The sequence below is a fragment of the Parasteatoda tepidariorum genome, chromosome 4, assembly GCF_982258835.1.
Source record: "Parasteatoda tepidariorum strain Cologne lab strain chromosome 4, Ptep-v5.0, whole genome shotgun sequence".
NCBI classification, from domain to species: Eukaryota; Metazoa; Arthropoda; class Arachnida; order Araneae; family Theridiidae; genus Parasteatoda; species Parasteatoda tepidariorum.
Window position 1 is genome coordinate 87,588,136 of NC_141758.1, and position 23,188 is coordinate 87,611,323.

General features: G+C 29.8%; 3 protein-coding genes across 8 annotated transcripts in view; 2 read left to right on the forward strand and 1 right to left on the reverse strand.

Annotated features, from left to right (window-relative positions):
- Window positions 1-23,188, forward strand: part of LOC107454101 (protein kinase C and casein kinase substrate in neurons protein 1) — a 69,015-nt gene that overhangs the window by 7,591 nt on the left and 38,236 nt on the right. For 2 of the 6 annotated variants that reach the window (XM_043039956.3, XM_087161554.1), the window contains exon 1: window positions 7,643-8,160. The exons of the other annotated variants lie outside the window; for them this stretch is intronic. The gene's annotated coding sequence lies outside the window, so the exon portion shown is untranslated. Of the gene's footprint in view, window positions 1-7,642; window positions 8,161-23,188 lie in introns of those variants that run through there. 6 annotated transcript variants of the gene reach the window in all.
- LOC122270858 (uncharacterized) lies at window positions 12,556-13,631 on the forward strand. The gene is made up of 2 exons (XM_087162275.1): window positions 12,556-13,542; window positions 13,611-13,631. Exons 1-2 carry the CDS (start codon window positions 12,556-12,558, stop codon window positions 13,629-13,631), a joined length of 1,008 nt encoding a protein of 335 aa, XP_087018401.1.
- LOC147811906 (uncharacterized) lies at window positions 13,658-17,528 on the reverse strand. Its single transcript, XM_087162277.1, has 2 exons — window positions 17,459-17,528; window positions 13,658-13,998 (listed from the first exon to the last, which is right to left on the reverse strand). The coding sequence occupies exons 1-2, from the start codon at window positions 17,526-17,528 to the stop codon at window positions 13,658-13,660; spliced, it is 411 nt and encodes a 136-aa protein (XP_087018403.1).

Below are 23,188 nucleotides of genomic sequence, written 5' to 3' on the forward strand. Positions count from 1 at the left end.
TAGTTATTTATTGTTTCTTTATGGTTATTAATTGTTTTTTTAGCATTATTTTTTATTTTTTTATTAATATTGTTTATTATTTTTTTTTTTTTGTGAATTTTAATTTAATTGTTACATATGCTTCAAAGTGTAACAACAATTGTGAACGGTGGAGTGTCCAAAATATTGTGTCGCGTGCCATTGGTTCGCCATCCCTGGTATAGGCTAAATACCAAATATTTGTATGTTGCATCTCTAAAATTGTAGCAGCAATTGCTGTTTATTTTTTAAAATTGAATTTTTTTAATTATAATTTTACAGTGTTGAGCATAATCTTGTATGTCTTTTTTAAAGACTCCTTGAAAAAGTTTTTTTGCAATAACGGACCCTAATTGCACGAGTTCACAAAAGCGGACCCTAGTTGAAAGAATGTGACTTAACGTTTATTTTATACTCACAAATTACGAGTAATTTTTTCGAAATTTTTCAAAAACGGACCTTTCACAAAATTTCTGGACAGCTGGGTCTGGTTAACAGCTAAGTAACTGATATTTTTTCATTCCTTAGAAAATTCTGTACAGATATACGACATGTTTTACCATTTAACTAATGTCGAGTCCACCTGCGAGGTGGTGTACACAATTTATTACATTCGTTGCAAGGTAGAAAATAATAAAAGTAATAGTTTCAAGATCATTTCTACCTGCAAGTTTTATACGCTAATTGCTTCCATCTTAGCATTTTCTCAAACTAACTATCCATCATTGAGAAAGTCATAAAATTTTGATGCTTAAAAGAACAAATTCGTAAAGAATGGATAAAAATAACAAAATGGCTTCTGAAAACATGAATAAATATTTTCTTAATTCCCCTTCTTTAAATGAGCCAATTTTTTTTCTTCTCAAAACCGTTTTGAGCATGGGCGTAAATTAAATAATTAAATTCCCAATCTAAGTTTGTCTTCTAAAAGTAGTCACTATATTTATATAAAAAAAAAAGGTAGTTGCAGTTAATTACAAAAATACTGTAGTTTTTCTAACCACTGGTTACTAGACCAATTTATTTCATACCTTTATTATCTTTTCATGGTTATTCATTTAACTTATTTCGATTTTGATAACTATTTCATTTTGATAACTCAATGTGTGCATTTTGTTCTGCTGTTTTGTAAAAATACGATGCCAAAGCCATGTGTATTATTTTTACTGTATGACAAGAATTAGAACACAATCAGGTTGATTTTTAATTGTTTTCTTTTTTTCTAATTATGATGCTTTTTAATTTTTTTTCTTCGTCTCCCTAGATCAGTGATTCTCAACCACTGTGCCGCGGCACTTTTGTGTGCCGCCAAATTTTTAAAATGTGTCGCCAAATATTAGAAATGATACAATAAAAATTAAAATGCTTTTTTTATTACGAGTAAAGTTTAAATTAAAGAAAAGTGTATATTATGTATAATATCATATATATATATATATATATATATATATATATATATATATATATATATACTTTTACAATTTTTCCGGGCTTTAACAGCGTGAAAATCTTTGTCATCGATTGTCTTGTGTCTGACAATCTCAAAATAAGTTAAAATAAGAAGGAAGCATTTAAATTTAAATTGTCTATGGCAATTTCAAAAAATGTTGAAATAAGTAGAAAATTTAATGACCATTAAAATTATTAATTAGCAAAAGAAAGAAAACTAAATATGATTTTCAAACGGAAATAAAAGCTAATCATTAAAGTAAGCTATGCAATTAATAGTTATAAAAGTGAATTAGCAAAGGATAACTAACAAAAAAACATGCTAACAATTAATTAGCAAAAAAACTAGTTAACAAGAAATCACACAAAAATAGCAATGTAGAAAAACTAACAGTTAATAACTGTAGAAAACAAGTTAACAATTAATAACTAGCAAAAAAATAAATAACTGTTACCAACTAATACAAAATTAGTCGAAAGAAATAATTATCTCTTAATAAACGTGCTTTTGTTGTACATATTATTTTATTTCACATTCAAAATTATTATCACTAACTATTTAACACAGTGTATTATAGGTAAGTAAACAACTTTTAAACTAATTTTTTTTTATTGTGTGCCGGCAAATTTCGAAATCGTTAAAATTGTGCCGCCACAAAAGAAAGGTTGAGAATCACTGCCCTAGATCTTAATTTTATAACCTTGATAATTTAAAATATATTTTGGTATTGGGATGAGAATTTTAATTAAATCTATTTTTACATCATATAAATCTGTACAAAGTTGGAGCAATAACGTTTAAAAATCTGGCTTATTATTGGATGTTAGTGAGTTTTATGTTTCAAACTTCATTAGTTACAATACACTGATTTTAATTGAGTTGATAAATGTCACGAGTGCAAAAAGAAAGTTATTGTGCTGTTTTATTTATTTATTTTAATCGCTTTACTTTCGTTTTCGCATTTTACGAGTGATATACGATTCAATTATCTTCGCGTGGTTAGTGTTTTATTATTTATAGCAATTCCAGATATGTATTATTAAAATAACGTTCGACAATTAACGCCTCGTTTTCACTGGGGCACATACATGCCACTGTCTCGACATATAATTTGATCGCCTATCACAATTGATCCCCTCCTCTAACCTAAAATAGAAATTGCGTGGGGAAAAATCAATACGTGCATGCTCATAAAATATAGACCACGTAGCAGAAATGAAGAGTTCTTTTCAATTTTGTTTGCTATCGAGGCTTATCTTCGATTTGTTTTTCTTTTTTAATTGATAAAAATACATTTTAAATGATTATAGTTTCGAAACTAAAATCTGTTTACTCTAAATATGCAGATTAGAACGCTGACGTCCTTTATTTTATGATTTTTTTTTCAGACATAATTTGTTACACTGGTTTCTTGACTTAGATTGCGTAGTATCATTTACATTTGACACATTTTAATATTCATTATTATTATTATTTTTTTTTTATAAAAGTTACGAACTTTATTGCTGTTGTTGCCCAGTTCCAAAAGTTAATGCTGTGAGAAGAGGTCTATTAGAAGCGTCTAGCAATAATTCTGTTTTCCAACATTTAATTTGATTTTAGCGCTTAATCCCATCATAATGATTCACATAAATATTGATTCTCTAGAGCAGGGGTTTCCAACTAACATGAGGCCGGGGGCCACAATTAAAAGCACAAATCAAATGGCGGGCCGCAACTTTATAAAAAAAAATTATGTAGGACTCTTTTATGTTTAAAAGAACATTAAAATATTACTGTCAGATTTTTACCAAGTTGTACAAAACAAAAATATTGAATTGCATATTAAAACATTCGGGGTACAATGACTTTAATGTGCACCTATGTATTAAATAATTGATGTGCAACAGATATCTAATTGTTAAGATATGAAACTTTAAAAAGGTTGGTATTAAAACTTACATTGTAGCACACAAAATGTTCAATAAGAAAATTGAGGTTTGTCTACTGCAACCACCAGAGAATCGATATTTACATTTTAAATTTACAAATGTGTGTGTAAATATTTTCGTTCAAAATGAGTGGTTTAAAAAAGTTAAATCGGAGAATTTCTTCGAGAAAATTTCTGATACACACATGCTAAATTATATTCACAAAATACAAAAAAATTAAATAAAAAAGAGCAACATACACAATTATTTTTGTAAATATTTTCTTAGATGCAAAACCTGAGAAATAAATTTTTTCGCAGTGTTGGTATGTAAAATTTCGCAGAAACGAAGAAATTAAGTTTTTATTAAGGAGTCAAGTATTTTAAACCCATATAGATTTTTTACGAAAATTGTCCGCAAAAAAATGACATCTAATATATTTTAGTTCTCGGGCCACAAAAAAAGGCTTCGAGGGCCGGATGCGGCCGCCAGTTGGAAACCGCTGCTTTAGAGTTTGATTAAGCCTTAACTATTCTTTTTTCCTTCCCTTTTTTGTCAAAAATAGTATATATTTATGAATCTGTACCACCCGTAACTAATATATATATATACCTCCTAATATATACCACCCGCAATCTATATTTTTAGAATTCTTTTTCAAATATGAAGTGAAAAAAAAATATATAAATTAAGGATTTCAAATTAGCATTAGGGCCAGAAAAACAAAAACACTATCTTAATTACTTTTGACCGACCATTACTAGCGTTTTGTTTGAAATCGTCTCTGGAGGAGATGTTTTAACTCAGAAATTAATAACGATCTATTTCATCAAGAGTATTAAAATTAAAAGATTGAATTGGGCTGTTCATATTTCCAGACTACATAAAAAAGATCTACTAAAGGAAATTTTTGTGTCAAAACCCTTAACTAGTCGAAAATAAGAAAGGCCAAAACAATGATGGCTTGATTCTGCAGAATTGGATTTTAAAGTGATTGGAATAAAAGATTGGTAGTCCAGGCTCAAAAAATAGACTGTCTTTGTGGGATCTTCAGCAGAGGGCTTTGGCCCACCTTGGGCTGTTTAACCAAATAAGATGATGATGGTTGTAATAATTACTACCGAGGAAAACGGGGATGAAAACTTCAGAACCTGTTTCATTGCTAGATGAAAAATAGGAATTTAACACAAGAAAGACTGAAACGTAGTATATAATTGCACAAAAGCAGTAAAAATGACTGGATTGTAAAAGAATAAATAACGTGTAAAAAAAATTGTTTAAAATTAATTTTTTTATATTATTTACAGTTATATAACAAGTTATTAGTAAACATTAACAAAAAAAATTATATGTTGTACAAAATTCTAAGAAATTGTGTCATTTTGTACATCATTATTTTTCGAATTGAAATTAAAAGCAGTCAAAATGACTTCCTTAGGCTATCTAGTGTTAAAGGTGATAATTAAAAACACCTCTAAGTTTCGGGAATCAAATTGGTTTTTAGTTCCATTTTCTCTTAGTGACTCAATAAAGTTTTTGTCCCCTTTCTCTTAGTGACTCAATAGCGTTTTTGTCCCCTTTCCCTCTAATATTAATTTGCAACCATTTTTTTTTTTCGACTAAATTTTGTCCAAGATTTTAAAAATACATACTAAGAGCTGTCATTACAGACCGTGTTCCACTTTTTCTTCTTTATTTATTTTTTTACTTTCAAAGATATTTAGTTTTAGAAAATTACAAAGCATTCCAAAACGAGTTATTTAATTTTGTTATCTTAGATTTATTAAAAAGTAATCATCGCCGAAACAGTAAATCGTTTAATTAAAAAGAAATTAAATTATTTCTTTCGCAGAATATTGCATTTTCCAACAAAAAAAATGTGAAGTTGTTACTTTGTTTTAAATATTTTTAGCAATTTTCAAAACAATACTCTTGCAATTTTTGAAACAATAAAAATCTTCATGCACTAACATTTTTATTTTTCGTTTTCTAAAAATGATTACATGTACTCAGTTATTATCCGTAAAATATTTCCAGCAATGCATAAATTCACGTTTAAATTGATTCATTTTTTAGACTTAATTAAGTAATGTTCCTTTTGCTGAAAGCATGTGTTCAGTTCGCGTTCATAATCTCAGAAAGCCTTTTCTTTCTTCATTTTCATAATTTTTCAATCTATTCGACGAATGAATTTATTATCCTTTATTTAATTATAAAGTATAAAGCGAAAGTGCTTTATGAAATTCTAAGAATTTCTTGTCACTTGCTTTTAATAATGTTTACTTATGATTAATGATTATGTCTGATTATCTTTCTATTCTTTTTTTACCCTTTCTTTTTGAGTAGGGAGGCTGGTGCACGAGAACTTTAAATGTATAAAACGTACTTTAATGATTTTCAGTATTGTACTATTCTAAATTAATATTTTTTCACCGTCACACTATGAATTTTATAGAACAAAAAATTTTATTAAGGTGTTCATCACCCTCATTAATTTTAGATTAATATTTGAAACCCCTCTTAAGTTATTTTTAAAAGTAAAGTCTTAATCTTTGTTTGGCACATCAATCAATGAAAACAAGAAATATTCGAATTTGCGGACAGGTCACGTGATAAAATACTTCCGTGAATTGCTATAGCAACACTCTAATGTATAATATTTTCCACCCAATTGTGAATTATTAATGTATCGAACGTTTCCTTCAGTCATTTGTAACTGCTTAGAATAAAAGAAAGACTTTCTAACCTGGAAATAATAATTCTGTTCTTGCAGAAACTCGATTTGGTGTAAAAATAATTTCATATTTTTTTTACAAAAAAGAGAAATTATTTCAATATTCTTACAAATTATTATTATTACCTATTTCTTACAAAGTTTATGTTAAAATTTATAACTTGAATCGTAGATCACAAAAATATGACTAATTTGAAAAACTAATTAAAGAAATATGGAAGTAGATGGATACGGTTCCCTGCGTTTTGTTTGGAACACTACGCTTTCGCTTTTTTTCCTTAACAATTTTCAAAACTATTTACTATGTTCGTCAACAGATGGCCTTTCTAGATTTAAAAAAAAAACTAGAAAACAATATTTGGACCAAATAACTCACCAGGTACAGCAAAAATTGGCGCAGTCTGATGCCAATTTAACTGGAGGTTGCGCGAAAATATTATCTATGATGATCTGAAATGCAGCAGAAATATATTTTTATATTTTCTAGTACGCAGTGCCATCTGATGACAAAATTCATAACCACATTTGAAACTTAGTGAGGATAAAATGCTAGCTTCCGAAGCAGAACGCAGTCAACTACAATTTTATCTATTTTACTTAAATTGATTTTTTAAATCGTTAATATTTTTGTGTCACTCGGTACGGTATGCCGCAATCTGAATAATAAGGTCCAAATAGTTTGGTTAAGAGAGCGGTATGGTAAGTGTGGACCCCTTAATGTTTAGCGTATTTCACCGTATCTCGAGAACTTATTGAAATTTGATTTCGCAAAAACTGTTCGACCAATTTCGCTCAAATATTGTTTTGCCATTATATATTGTTTTGTCTTTAAAACGACGTAGAAGATTGTCTACCTTACAATTCAAAAAATTTTCGTGTATGATTAAATAAAATAATAAATATTTATGAAAAGTTATTTTTTACAAATTATTATATTTGGATAAGCTAATTTTATACAATTGTGTTAAAAAAAATTTTCGATTCGTTTAAAAAGTTTTCGAAACATGGTGAAAAACGCGAAAAGTAAAACATTAAGTGGTCCAAACCTTGGACCGGTCTCCTGACCAAAATATTCTAGCCTTATTTCCCAGATTGCGGCTACTCTCTATTTATGGAGTTAGAAATTTGAATCTGTCTAAAAAAAAGTTTATTCAGAGAAAGTACGTTTTGTGTCTAATTTCGTAACTTAAAATATCGTTTGCACTGACTAATTACATATTTGAGATAATAATCCCTCGAACCTTTAAGATTGAGTCCATGAACTTGAAGATCCGATCATTAGATCAAAAATCAGTCGCACTGCTGTACATTTTAGCGCGCACTCATAATATAAATAAAAAAAGGAATTTATATCTCAATAAAAACGAGAATCGAGGATTTATCTGCAATATTGATCTCTTATGTAATATGCATTCATTTTATCCTAATTCTAGTTTGTATATCTCCAAAAAAAATCGAATCAGTTATGTAAATTATCTACATCTTATCTTACAGAATGAAACAGATTATACACTAGAGCAGTGGCTTAGCAAATAACTGATTAAAAGAAAAGTGAAAGGGAATGAAAAACACTGCTCCTCTGTAGAAAAAAACAGAAACTGAAATAAAAATACTTTGGAACTTCGCCGACTAGTCCGCACGCCTCTAGGGTAAAGAGAATAAAAAGAATAACGATGGTTGAACTTCGGTTGCTAAGTAACCGGAACATCCGGGTGCTCGCAACTAAATACCACTTTTTTTTTATTGTTTAATATCGCTCCAACTTTCTTCTTTGATATGTTTCACTCATCATTTGTCCGAGGAGTGTTTAACTTATCGGTTATCACTGTGTGTTTATTGACTACAAATTGCTAGTGTGACTGGTTCGAAAAAAAGTTTTGCTCGTTCATTCATGACTGTTGGATTAGGAATAACTGGATTTTGCTGTGGAATAAATATATTGTGTTTTGTGTGTGCAAATTAAGAAATGATTCCGCGTGTGCTTGTAAAATTGAAGATATGATTTTGATGAGCGATTTCTTGCAGTTAATTGCTGGAACATTTAATTGGTGAGTTTTGTATCTCTACACCTGCAGTTTCCGAATTTTTTGGGCCACTGAACCCTAAATGATAAAACTTCTTTTGGTAGAAACCTTATCGGTTAACCAATAAAAGACTACTTGGATTAGTTTAATTTTGGATTAAGATTAGTTTTTGTTTTGAAAATAGGAATGGGAGGAATGGAATTTTTTTATTGTTTTGTTCATTACTAGTCTTGCAGTTGAATTTGCACTCTAGGAGCTGTATCTAATTTAGTTTTAAATTTGTTTTTGTAGGAATAGGGTTTAAAATTATGGTTTAAATAGGGGCTTAAAGGAAGGAAAAATATTTCTTTATTAATGGTTTTAATTTTATTTTGAATTGATGCAAAGAACTAATGCAGTTTTTCTTAAATGCGGGTTCCTTTCATAATTTATTCATAATATTGTTATTAGAAAAATGATTTAAGTGCTTACTCTCGGAACGCTAGGGTTCCACGGTATACCATTTAGGAACCCATTTTTGATCGCATCATTTCAATAAATATTTTTTTATTAACGCTGGGACTTATATTTTTCACTAATTTTATTTTTCTGCTATTGTCAAGTGTTCTAAAGGCAGCTATGCGAAGATAGCCCCCGAAAATGAGGAAAATCAAAAATTCAAACTGCATTCGTTTGACCATTTTTTGACCACAAATGACCACCCTTTAAATTTTTTTGACCACCCTTATTTTGGACATAATCCTGAAAATTAAATTCGGGGGCTAACTTCGCATTTTCACGCCAAATGAATAAAAATCAAATTTTTATATTGTATTCGTTTGACCACAAATGACCACCCTTTAATTTTTTTTGACCACCCTTATTTTGGACACAATCCCAAAAATTAAATTCGGAGGCTAACTTCGCATTTTTTCGAAAAATATATAAAAATCCAATTTTATATTGTATTCGTTTGACCACAAATGACCACCCTTTAATTTTTTTTGACCACCCTTATTTTGGACATAATCCTGAAAATTAAATTCGGGGGCTAACTTCGCATTTTCACGCCAAATGAATAAAAATCGAATTTTTATATTGTATTCGTTTGACTACTTTTTGACCACAAATGACCACCCTTTAATTTTTTTTGACCACCCTTATTTTGGACACAATCCCAAAAATTAAATTCGGAGGCTAACTTCGCATTTTTTCGAAAAATATATAAAAATCCAATTTTTATATTGTATTCGTTTGACCACAAATGACCACCCTTTAATTTTTTTTGACCACCCTTATTTTGGACATAATCCTGAAAATTAAATTCGGGGGGCTAACTTCGCATTTTCACGCCAAATGAATAAAAATCAAATTTTTATATTGTATTTGTTTGACCACAAATGACCACCCTTTAATTTTTTTTGACCACCCTTATTTTGGACATAATCCTGAAAATTAAATTCGGGGGCTAACTTCGCATTTTCACGCCAAATGAATAAAAATCAAATTTTTATATTGTATTCGTTTGACCACCCTTATTTCGGACATAATCCTAAAAATTAAATTCGGGGGTTAACTTCGCATTTTCACGCCATATGAATAAAAATCAAATTTTTATATTGTATTCGTTTCAGGGTTCGCCAAGTGGGCCCACCTTGAAAAAACCCACTTGGAAGGATAAGTGGGTTTTTTCAAAAAAAAATATTTTTTTTTTACTAAAACTTATTGTTTTGCATTTACTTTTATATAATTTATAGTGCAGCATAAATTTGTCATGATTTATATGATTAAGTTTTTAATATTAGTAAAGTAAAAGAAACTGGAATCTTCATGTAATTTTATAGTAGGTATCTACTATTGAAAACTTCAAATGGGTTTTTTCAAAAAGTAATATTTTAATGATATTAAATCAAATAAAAATTTAAATAATATACTCTGAAAAGATCAATTTTTCAAATATAGTTGCATGCTTTATATAATTATAAACAGGTTATTATTATTAATTCATATGTTTAAAAAAATTGAAAAGAAATTTTTTTCTTCTTTTTTTACCAAGTGATACATTAACAAATTTAAACAGTTTTATTTTCTGGCTTTAAAAAAAAAAAGCTAAAACTTTTTATAAGAGAACTTTTTAAAATTATTTATCTAAAAATGAAATCATTTTCCTAAGGTTAATTATTTGAAAACAAATGGGACAAGTAACTGATACTCTTTATAATTATTCGTAGTTTTAATTCCACTTTCTATTAACCTTATTATAAAAACATGTAAGACCATTAAATATTTATTTCAGTTTTTTATTTAACTCAAGTCAAATGAAATTTTAGTTTTTACTGATTATAAATATTTACAGATTATTATTTTATAATAGGTAATATCCATATGTTTAATAAATATAGTAAATAAATGAGTGTGAAAACAAAAAGATTAATAAACTTGTTCCTTTTATATTACTGCATTTATATTTTATAATTCCAAATTTAAAAAATTATGAAACATAATGCACTTAACAATAAAGAAGATTCAAATAGGTAGTGATAATGCATTATTTAAACTTAATATAAAATACATATAACCAGGGTTCCCCAAGTGGGCCCACTTTGAAAAAACCCACTTGGTGTTTTTTTACAAATTGGTTTTTTTAAATTTGATTCAAAAAGAAGTAGCTCCTAATACTATCATTGGACACATCGTTGAAGTTAACAAATATTTTAGAAATGTGCATCAAGCACATGGATGGACAAATGAAAAAAATGATAGGTGGAATTCATATTATGAGCACGTAAAAACTTTTGCCAATAATTACCATAAATATGAAGAGAGTGTTCTTGAACATCAAAATGAATCTAATAATAATACATCAAAAATATTAAATAATGTTGGGCTTTACCAATAAACTATCAATTGGGAAAAACAGATATCAATTGTTTCTTAAGCTTTAAAAAAGCTTCAATCAGAAAACATTTCAATTTCAGAAGCTGTAGAAATATGAATTAACTTACTATCGTGTGATGAATTAGAACCTCATAAACATTTTGTAAAAAGATTCAATCAGGCTGCTCAGCCACATCATTTATTAGCATATGCGTCCTGGATCCCGAAACAAGGGGACAATTTTTAAATGATGAACAAGACCAATTAGCAGAAAACTGTCTTTCTAAGCATCATCCAGAATTCCTGCCACGTGTTATGGCATTCAAAATTTCCGATCCTGAATACTTTCCAAAATCAAAGATGCTTGAGTGCAAAAAATAGTGGAAAATTATGGCAAAAAAAAAAAAAAAAGTAAATAAATAAATAAAATTCCTAGCTTCCACAAAATTTCTGTCAATTCTTTTTTATTTGAACTCAGCACCAGCATCCTCTGTCTCTATCGAAAGACACTTTTCAAGTTTCGGTTTGGTGCAGAGTAAACTTCGAAATAGATTAGGAATAGATAAAGCTACAAAACTCGTAAAAGTGTATCACCATCTAAGAGAGAAATGTAGACCCTTTGAATCTGTTGTATGATAATAATAATAAAGGAAAAAATTGGACTTTTTTTTTAAGTTAACTCTTAACATCTGCTGACAATTTTTAACTATTTGGAGAAAGTTTATCACAATTAAAAAACAGTTAAAAATTAAAATATTACTTTAAAGATTTTTTAAATATTATTTTTAAGATTTCATTTGAATACAATTTATTTTGTTTCTTTTAATCATGTCTAAAATAATGAAAGCAAACAAAAAAAAAATTTCTATTAAGTGATACATTAAACAACAATAAACAAATTTAAAGTTTTATTTTCTGAATTTAAAAAAATAAGCTATAACTTTTTATATATGCTTTTTTTATAATTTTAAGATTAATTTGTCTTTTGAAACTATAAAGTTAAAATGTATCTAAAAATGCATATATTTATCTAAATATTTGAAAAAAGGGGCAAATAACTGATACTCTTTATAATTATACGTAATTTTAATTTCACTTTCTGTTAATCGTATTATAAAAACATGGAAGACCATTAAATATTTATTCCAGTTTAATTTTATTACAGGTAAAAGTCAGATGAAATTTTAGTGTTTACTTGTACAACTCTATTTAATAAATAAAAATATTTTCACAGTAAAATTTATGAGCACTAAATGAAAAAACCCAATTTCCCCCGGGTTTTTTCAAATAAAACCCAATTTTCCCCGGGTTTTTTCAATAAAACCCAGGTGGGTTGGGTTTTTTCAAAAATCCCCGGGTTTTTTCAAACCCTGATTCGTTTGACCACAAATGACCACCCTTTAATTTTTTTTGACCACCCTTATTTTGGACATAATCCTGAAAATTAAATTCGGGGGCTAACTTCGCATTTTTGACGTAGATGACGTTCTTTCGGGTGAATCCACAATCGAAGGGACGAAACTTCTTCAGTCTCAACTTGTAGAATTGATGAAACGAGGAAAAATGAACTTGCACAAATGGGGTGCAAACCATCCTGAACTGCTTGCTTTCGAAAATAAGGGCATTACTGAATATAGTTTCAGCGATCAGCCAGAATGCGAGTCAGTTAAAACTTTAGGTGTTCTTTGGAACACACTTACAGACTGTTTCTTGTTCAAAATAGAACTACATGAGAAGGACTCTTACACAAAACGAGATGTCCTTTCTCTCATATCAAGAATATTTGATCCCCTTGGACTGATTGGCCCTGTTATAACAAAAGCCAAAATTTATTTGCAAAAACTTTGGTTACTAAAAATAGACTGGTATCAAATGTTACCAGACTGTATAGAAAAGAACTGGATTGACTTCGTTTCAACGCTCCCAGAATTGAAAAATCTCGCAATTCCGAGGTATGTCTTTCGAGAAGAAAGCATTGTGATTCATGGCTTCGCTGATGCCTCTTTAATGGCCTATGGAGCAGCGATTTATGTGCAATCGATTCCAACTGATGGAATACCTACAGCTAGACTTCTTTGCAGTAAATCTAGAGTTGCTCCTTTAAAATCACTCACCATCCCACGCCTGGAATTAAGTTCCTGTCTTCTGCTGGCTCAGTTGATGCACAAGGTTTTGCCTTCATTGAAAATTCCAATTGAGAAGGTGATCTTATGGACAGACTCAATGATTTGCCTCGCATGGATTGGTAAATCACCGCATGTTCTGAAAACTTTTGTGAGTAATCGAATAGCTGCAATCCAAGAACTTACAGAATCGTATGAATGGAGACACATTTCTTCAGAAGAAAACCCAGCAGATATAATATCTCGTGGATTAGATGCCAAAGACATTTTGACTTGCAAACTTTGGTGGGATGGCCCGAGTTTCCTTCGTGAAGAAGGCCCACCAGATAGGAACAATTCAGTTGAACTAGACTCCAACAATGACTATATTAGTGAATTTAAAACCACCATTGACTCTAACTTTGCCACTCTCAACTCTAATTCCTTTGTGAATAATTTTCTAAATCTAAGCAATAATTATTTGAAATTAATTCATGTTCTTAGTTTTATTTTCAGATTCATAGGAAATGCTCGTAAAGATCAAATAAGGGTTGTAGGTCCCATTACCTTGGAGGAATTAAGGAGGGCGGAGCAAGGGGATCAAATATTCTTGATATGAGAGAAAGGACATCTCGTTTTGTGTAAGAGTCCTCATGTAGTTCTATTTTGTACAAGAAACAGTCTGTAAGTGTGTTCCAAAGAACACCTAAAGTTTTAACTGACTCGCATTCTGGCTGATCGCTGAAACTATATTCAGTAATGCCCTTATTTTCGAAAGCAAGCAGTTCAGGATGGTTTGCACCCCATTTGTGCAAGTTCATTTTTCCTCGTTTCATCAATTCTACAAGTTGAGACTGAAGAAGTTTAGTCCCTTCGATTGTGGATTCACCCGAAAGAACGTCATCTACGTCAAAAATGCGAAGTTAGCCCCCGAATTTAATTTTCAGGATTATGTCCAAAATAAGGGTGGTCAAAAAAAATTAAAGGGTGGTCATTTGTGGTCAAACGAATACAATATAAAAATTTGATTTTTATTCATATGGCGTGAAAATGCGAAGTTAACCCCCGAATTTAATTTTTAGGATTATGTCCGAAATAAGGGTGGTCAAAAAAAATTAAAGGTTGGTCATTTGTGGTCAAAAAGTGGTCAAACGAATACAATATAAAAATTTGATTTTTATATATTTTTCGAAAAAATGCGAAGTTAGCCCCCGAATTTAATTTTCAGGATTATGTCCAAAATAAGGGTGGTCAAAAAAAATTAAAGGGTGGTCATTTGTGGTCAAAAAGTGGTCAAACGAATGCAATATGAAAATTTGATTTTTATTCATTTGGCGTGAAAATGCGAAGTTAGCCCCCGAATTTAATTTTCAGGATTATGTCCAAAATAAGGGTGGTCAAAAAAAATTAAAGGGTGGTCATTTGTGGTCAAAAAGTGGTCAAACGAATACAATATAAAAATTGGATTTTTATATATTTTTCGAAAAAATGCGAAGTTAGCCTCCGAATTTAATTTTTGGGATTGTGTCCAAAATAAGGGTGGTCATTTGTGGTCAAACGAATACAATATAAAAATTTGATTTTTATTCATTTGGCGTGAAAATGCGAAGTTAGCCCCCGAATTTAATTTTCAGGATTATGTCCAACATAAGGGTGGTCATTTGTGGTCAAAAAGTGGTCAAACGAATACAATATAAAAATTGGATTTTTATATATTTTTCGAAAAAATGCGAAGTTAGCCTCCGAATTTAATTTTTGGGATTGTGTCCAAAATAAGGGTGGTCAAAAAAAATTAAAGGGTGGTCATTTGTGGTCAAAAAGTGGTCAAACGAATACAATATAAAAATTTGATTTTTATTCATTTGGCGTGAAAATGCGAAGTTAGCCCCCGAATTTAATTTTCAGGATTATGTCCAAAATAAGGGTGGTCAAAAAAATTTAAAGGGTGGTCATTTGTGGTAAAAAAAATGGTCAAACGCATGCAGTTTGAATTTTTGATTTTCCTCATTTTCGGGGGCTATCTTCGCATAGCTTCTAAAGGCATCTATAAAATATTAGTGTTAATTTAATAATTAAGAGTAAACACTTTTTTTTGAGAAATTTTTAAACTACGCTAGTTTCTTGTTAACTTAAAACTAGTTAACTTGAGTTGGTTATTGACAAATACTACTCTTTGAATATTTAAAACTACTCTTTGACATAATTAAAAACTAGTGTATAACCAGGGTTTGAAAAAACCCAACCCGCCTGAGTTTTTGGGTTTTATTGAAAAAAACCGGGGGAAATTGGGTTTTATTTGAAAAATCCCCTGGGAAAATTGGGTTTTTTCATTTAGTAAACATAAACTTTAAAAGTTTTACTGTGTAAATAATTTTATTTATTAAATAGTGTTGTATAAGCTTAAAAATAGAAATAAATCCAAAAAATTAATATAAAATACATATAACAAAATTAAAATAAGTTTAAATAACGCATTGTCACTAATACATATTTGAATCTTCTTTACTGTTAAAGACATAAAGTTTCACTATGTTTAATTTAGTATGTAGTATGCTTTGTTTAGAAAAACTAAATTCATGGCCTGCTTTTTTGAACCTTTAAATGTTAAAAATTTTTATGTGTTTTTTCTTAAGAATTGCCTATTATTAGTACATATTAGTTTACAAAAATTGAATGAAATATAAGGTCAAATTTATTAGTATATCATATTTTACTTATGTTATAAATAATTATTTTGTAATATAAGTATTTTATTTAGTATAAGTATTATTATGAAGTAAAAATCGTATGTAATTAAACATGTGAATTAGGTTTAAAGTTAAGACCAGCGAGGCCCCAGCTATTTTCTGACTGCACAAGTTATTAATGCTTATAATAAAAGCCCACAACTTATAATATTTATAAATTGAAAAAAAAATCTTTATTTTTTAAAGTAAATTTGCTGTCACTAAAGGCAGAATAAATGTTTTACTTATTGTGCCTTTAAGTTTTGCAATTGTTCGAAATTCACCAAAATTTAAAGTTCAGAATATTAATTATGCATTGAATAATATTTTCTGTTTCGTTAAATGAAATGGAAGAACTAAAAGTGGTAGTAAATCTTGTAAAATGCGTTATGAATAGTTTCCCGTTTTAGCTTACTCTTAAGTTTGTAGAAGTCATATCAGAAGAATGTCAAAATGCATCCCCCCCATTCTCTACAGTCCCCCCCCTTTACTTCATTTAAAACTGATTAAAAATGTTGCCGCTTATTTAAATTTTCTTAATTAATAAAAACATCGAATTGAGAAATTTTAAATTATATTATTATGTATAGCAATGAATCTCGATCTAAGCATTTAACTTTCAAAACTGTTGTAAGAAAAAAATTAATTAAAATTTTAAAATCAATTTAAAAAGTTAAAATCATTCATTCAATTTGTAATTTAAGAGAGAGCTATGTTAAATAGCATTTTTAAGTATTTGTGAAATTCTGCTTTTGTAAAGTTGAGAAACATATTCAAAACACATACGAAACATCACTGACTAAAGCATATGCTCATATTCGAAAATTTTGTGTTTTTAACATTTTACATCTATTAAAATTAACCTAAAGTCATCATTTATTAATGGAGTAAAATTTAACGCTATAAAGTTTTATTAGTATTTTAAAATTATTGTTATTTTTTTTTTTTTTTTTACTTAAAAGAAACAGGGTTGCTTAAAATTATCAGGAGTTCCCTGGACCACCAACCAATTAATGTAAAGGGTTGTTTGATGTATTATTGATTACTTTCTTCAAGACCAGTGAGAAAATTTTCTTAATTTCTCTCCTTGAAAGATATTGAAGTTATATTTACCTTGTTCATGACTCAAAAATTTTCTTCATTATGTTCCTTTTTCGAATTCTTCTTTCCCTCTCTTACTTCTTCAGAAACAGAGACTCAGTAATTAACCCCACACACATCTAGTCCAAGTTTTTATTTTTCATTTTGGCAATTGTAAAAATGTTTGCCAAAATGAACAAAAATTAATAGAGAAAATTTAGACCTGCCTGTAGTCTAATAAATATGTAAAATAAGAAAGTTATGAAATACTTTTAGATTGGTAATGGTCTGTCTAATGACATAATTAGTTAGACATGGAAAAGTGTGCAACCATTCCACAAGAAGTCTGTCAAAACCATTGTACTACCGCTATAGTAAGAGTCTATTTCTCGGATATTGGAGGGTTGAGAGGTCTTGATTCCCTCTATATATGAAAGTATGAACTATTTGAACTAGGGATTCGCTATATGCTCTATCTATAATATCCGAAAAAATTGACCATTATGATAGCGGAAGCCAAATTGTCTGGGCAGAATTTTTATTAAATGACGGCTGCACATCTCTCCTTGTCTTTAAGCGAGGCAACTGGTTTGGTTTGAGATATAGGGATAATATCTTGGAGACCCATGTTCGCTTTTCACCGATGCAGTTAGCCTTTGTTTCATTTTAATGGCAACATTGCGCGACCGCATAGACCTCTTGTAATCGGCAATTTTCTGGAAAGTGAAATTTCCTGCCAAAAGAACACGCAGCATCTCTCTGAAAACCATCTAAGGACAGAAAACAGCATTGCTAAGCGAATGAGAACGTAAGGAGACGCATCAAGGGCACAGCTTCTGAACTGTTTCGTTTTATCTGTAAATGTTTACCTTAACTTTTTGTTGTTGTTGTTGTTATGATCCGGGAAGGAGTTTCGAACGTTTCTATTGCGTGACGCACTTTGTTTGTAACGAGCAAATACTCTTAAATCCGTTATTTGTTTAGATTTTGAACGAAGTTGCTGCAAATATTTTACAATGTTTAAAAACGTCTTAGCTATTTTAACTTTGCTACGTCACAAAATGTAAATATGACTTTAGTCGTCCATTATCTCAATTTCTAAACTGCTTTATTCCCAGTACGAAACCAAGTTCTAACACTTGTCTATTTGCAGCTATACCCACAAGCGTTTTTCTAAATCAGACGTCTTCTAAACCCTTATGTAGCACAGCTCGCACTTTCTCGTCAAAATTGGCAGATCAGTTTATTCAAGGTTCCGTTATTCGAACCAAAAGTTTAACTAGATATGGAATTTTTTTTTTTAGGTTACGACTTAAGAACAATTTAAATTCTCCCATTATCAATAAAACATTTGATCCAATTATATTTTATTTTATAACCGTCGTTGAACAGCCGACCCAGTTTTATGGGTTTACGACTACTAATATTCAACTCCGTATCCTTGTAATTTTGAAAAAATCCAGAAGACAAGGGAACTTCTGGATCAAATATTGGGAGAAATTTGCCTTTGTGGAGGACTTTTTGATGGAGCTAACCCGCATTAACGTTACATGGAGAGGAAGACCTCGAGAACCTCGCACGGTTAGCCTGACGGCAAGGGGACTCTAATCCATGATCCGTCTACCACTGAGGATATTTCACGTCAGCACTGTGGTCGGTGCAAGCCGGATGTGGAATTCGTATCGACCAGTCATCGCCGGGATCAAACCCTGGTTCACCTCATTGGAAGGCGAACGCTCTGTGCTCTGATCCAATTATATATAGGATTAGTACCCCAGAGATATTGATTTGTTATGGGAACATGTAGGGCTTTGCGACTCTACGATTTAATGTGCATCAGTCACCTTTTACTACACGGGGAGTCTTCGGCCGGCTGGGATCGAACCCACGAATCCAATTATAGACTTAAAAGAAAATTCTTTGACCTTCAACAGGGAAAATTAAAGTAAAATACAAGCACAATAAGAAATGAGCAGAAAAAAAAAGAACGCCGAGGTTTGATAGTTTTTAATTGTCTGTAACATTAACTAAGTTTCATTTTTTAAGGAAAATTTTGTTTTTCTTACTTTCGATAAAGTAAACTTAATTTGTGGTAGAAAGTAAGATCATTATATTTTTATAACCGGAATTTAAGTTGGAAACTTGCACGCCTCATTAACACAAATTGATACGTATTCTTCATTATTGCAAACTTACAACATGTATTATTAAATTATAAACTACGGATGTTGAGAATTTAATATTAATTATTCATCATTTTCATGGGTAAAAGTTATAGTAGAATCAAAAACTATTAATATACATTAAAAAAGATATGTTCTTAACAATACCTTACTAAAAAAAGATTCCCCCCCCCTCCCTTAAATCATATTCATTTGATTGTACAATTCTGCAGTCAAATAAAATATCTGACAAAATGGCTTTAGTTAGTTTCCGAGTTTATAAAACTATCTCGATATTTTCTCTCATACAAATTGTTAAATTAATGTAAATAAGTCATGAAAATATTATCAATATCAAATGAAAAACAGTTTTTTCTTTGCCAATTCGTGTAACATTGTAACATCAGCAAATTGTCATCATCTTCATGATGACAACTACTATGTAAAATATATTTTTATAAACATTAGAAAATGAATTTAAAAATATTAGTTTTTTGCAAATTTATAATCGTTTTGCCTTTAAAACCGCTAACAAATATTTTGAAACGAAAACATAATTCTTCTAAGAAATAAATCGAAAACTTAGGAAGACGTTGGCTAATTCAGTCTAGGAGCCCTCGTAACTAAGATGTTTCAACCTAAATTGATTTAATTAATTTATATATAATAAAAAAGTTGCACTTAATTCTAATGTGTTTTGGACATTATTTGATGTTAAAATCTATCGGGATTTTTATTATTATTACCATTTATCTACCAAAAAAATAATTAATAATAGTTATCTTTCCAAATAACAACTAATAAATATAAGATATAGTGATCTGTTAAATTATAAGCTCCCCCAAATTTTCTTTATTATTAATAAAATACTTATATATATATATATTTTCTTATTTGGAATTTTAAATTTATTGTATTGCACTATATCTAACAATATTTATTTCTCATTTAATTACAACGTATGACAAAAATAATAAAGCTTAAAGAATTAGAAATTACCGCCAGGAAATAATAGTTGCACTTTCAATGGTTTTATTTTATTTATTTTTGAATCATTTAGTTAGGAGACTGCCTTTGCTCACCAACCCCCATAGATATATTGTTTCTAAAGTATAAAATTATTATAATTTTGGGTAATAAGAGTTTATTAAGGCATGTATATCAATCGTAAAAAATGAACGATTTGGAAGTAACTAAACAGAAGTAAATTATTAAATGTTAAGATTTATATATTGCAACATCTAATACCTTTTCCTATTTTTTTAAAAAAAAACTTTTTTTTATTCATTTTATTACTTTTGACATCAAGTCAAGCGCGAGCTTATAAAATAAAGACCTCGAGAACAATGTATAAATAATCGTTTCAACAATGCAAAAATAATTGCTTTATAAAGCGAAAAAAAAATTGGGAGTTTCGAAGGGAAAAGAAATCTATAACTCGTGTTTAGTTCATAGATAACACTGGATCCTTTCAGTTCGTCAAATTTGAAATCTGTGCTTGCATTCAAGACCCTTTGATTTTAGAGCAAGTAACAAGAATTAAGCTAAGTTATCTAGTTCAACAGTCGTTATAAAATGTAAAATAACTCTGTTTATTTTTAAATAAAATAAATAACTTAAAAAAACACTTTGTGAATATAAGTGCGGATTGGTTTATTCCTATCTATTTTTTCCTTTTTGAAATTTTAAGCGTCTGTTATTCATACTTGAATAAAATAAAATTATAAGTTTCGAATTATCAATCAAAACCAGTCGCATTGCACGAAAGAAAAGTTGCTTAAGAAAGAACGAGAGCTCTGCTTCTAATTCATGGCCTTTCGAAGTTCTTTCGCCAAGGAAAATTAAAAAAAGCCACACTTTTCGTGCCTTACACTTGAAGCAAGGCTGTAATTTTAAACCATAATTGCCACCGTGCCATAACGAATTATCTGAGCTTCATAACGGACCAATAACTGGAATATTTTAAACTTTTTTTAAAATCGCCAATTTGGCAACATTTTCCACCGAGATCAAAATTATTAAAATCAATGCCCTTTTCCCATATTTTGCAAATTTTTGTAACCCGAAGTAATGAAGGACTGGATGCCGTTTTTAAATATTAAAAAATTAGCCAACAAACCCATTAATTTTTTTCCCCATTGATTCAATTTTGTGGCCGTTATTTCGTACTTCCTCTTGTGTTACGCACGATCTTTCTTGTGTATAATAACCGTCTAATGATTATTTTATTTGTATTATATCAATCTTAGCTCTTACCAAATTTTATCAAAATTTACTGAGTAGGTTTTAAGATAATCAACTAAATCTGAAATTTATTTTACTTTTAAACCCCAGTGTATTTTAACGGCTACAAACTATGTACTTGTCAAAAATCATTTCTGAAAGCGAATCAGTGAACAGAAGTGAATTTTAATTTTATAAACAGACATGAATATTTTTGTATACTAGTTAACAGAAATTAATATATTTGTAGACTAGTGTATAATTTTCATGGAATATTACTGATTATTTATTTTGCTCTCCCTGGATTGATTTTATATACTTTTTTTTTTCATTGAATTTTATTTGACTACATGCATTGGATAATTGGCTATGTTCTATATTATTCTGTATTGGCAATGTATTATTTTTCTGCAATCGAAATTTGCAAACTTAAAATAGTAATTTAAGTCTAGTATGCGAAAACTAGTCATAAATAGTAATCTTTATAATTATTTTGGCAACAATTCAGGTTTTTTGGCAAGATCTTTGTGTTCTATTTTATATGTTGTTTATTATATGATGTACGAATGCATAAGTGAACTATTGCCAAGAAATACTAAAGAATAATAGAATATATATGTTCTCAAAAAGATAACGGATCAATTCGATTGGGCATGCAAGAAAATGGGTTTGAAAACGCATTGATTTGAATTTCAAAATGAGCAAGCATTCCTATTAGTTGGCATCGTGCTTAATATACTATGTATTCTTATTTTCGGTAACGAAACTTAGATTCTTATAAACAATTGCATTTTGAGTATTTTCGGCGTTTTTTGTTATTACTATGTTCAATTTTTTTAAATAAATTATTCTGTGCAAAATGTCCTTTGCGAACACGCGAGTCGATAATTTCAATCCGGTGTGCAAGAAAATCGGTAGGAAGACGCATTGATTTGAATTGCATAAAGCTGGAGCATTTCTATTACTGAGCATTATACATCGTTATTTTTCTTAAACAAAATTCTATAGACCTACGGTGATTGCATTTTTAGAATTTTCGGTGTTTTTGCTATTATTATTATGATTGCTTTATTAATTTTAAAAAAATATTTGAATTATTCTGTGCAAAATGTCCTTTGCGAACACGCGAGTCGACCATTTCAATCCGGTGTGCAAGAAAATCGGTAGGAAGACACATTGATTTAAATTCCATAATGCCGTGACTTCGCTGAAGAACGACTTACTGAAATTTCTCATCGCTGTTTTCCCGAGGGTACGATCTATTAAAACATTCCAAGACTGTGTGTTCTTTAGGTAGGAAGGCAGTGACTTTTTTGTTTTTATTCCCTGTCGTCATTTTTATGAAGTAAAAAAAGAAGGAAATTCGGTCGAGGATACCAGCTCATGATGAGCTGTTTTGATGTCGGTGGGGGTTCTTCCTGCTGCAACCGCCGATGTCGGCATTTTTCATCCCGTGGAATTTATGCTGCTTGAATTATTTCATAGTAATTGCATGGTATCGGAGATTTCTGTTGAATTCTTGATATTGAGAATAAAGAAAAACAAATAAAAATAGTTCTTTTTCAGAATTAAAAGGATTATTAAGAAGTGGCGGAAAAAATAAATATTTCTGATTTTTTTCTTCCTTATTGGCGAGATAGATATTTATAACCATATTTTATAACCGGCGTTAAACAGTCAACTCAATTCTAAGTTTATGCCTGTCAATGCCAACTCCTTAGCTTATTTTGAACCCAACCCAGAAGACACTGGAAGTCCAGGATCAAGAGCCGCGATGGCTCAGGGGATAGAGCGTTCACCTTCCATATGACGAACAGGGTTCGAATCCCAGTCTATACGAATTCCGCATCCGGCTTGTACCGACCACAGTGCTGACGTGAAGTATCCTCAGTGGTAGACGGAT

Bases quoted from the DNA above. Each gene is read 5' to 3' on its own strand.
- LOC147811906 (XM_087162277.1), bottom strand. From the start codon at position 17,528: ATGGGTCTCCAAGATATTATCCCTATATCTCAAACCAAACCAGTTGCC. The intron at 13,999-17,458 runs GTGCAGCCGTCA...TTTTTGACGTAG, and splicing joins GCTTAAAGACAAGGAGAGAT to ATGACGTTCTTTCGGGTGAA.
- LOC122270858 (XM_087162275.1), top strand. From the start codon at position 12,556: ATGAACTTGCACAAATGGGGTGCAAACCATCCTGAACTGCTTGCTTTC. The intron at 13,543-13,610 runs GTGAATAATTTT...TTTTATTTTCAG, and splicing joins CTCTCAACTCTAATTCCTTT to ATTCATAGGAAATGCTCGTA.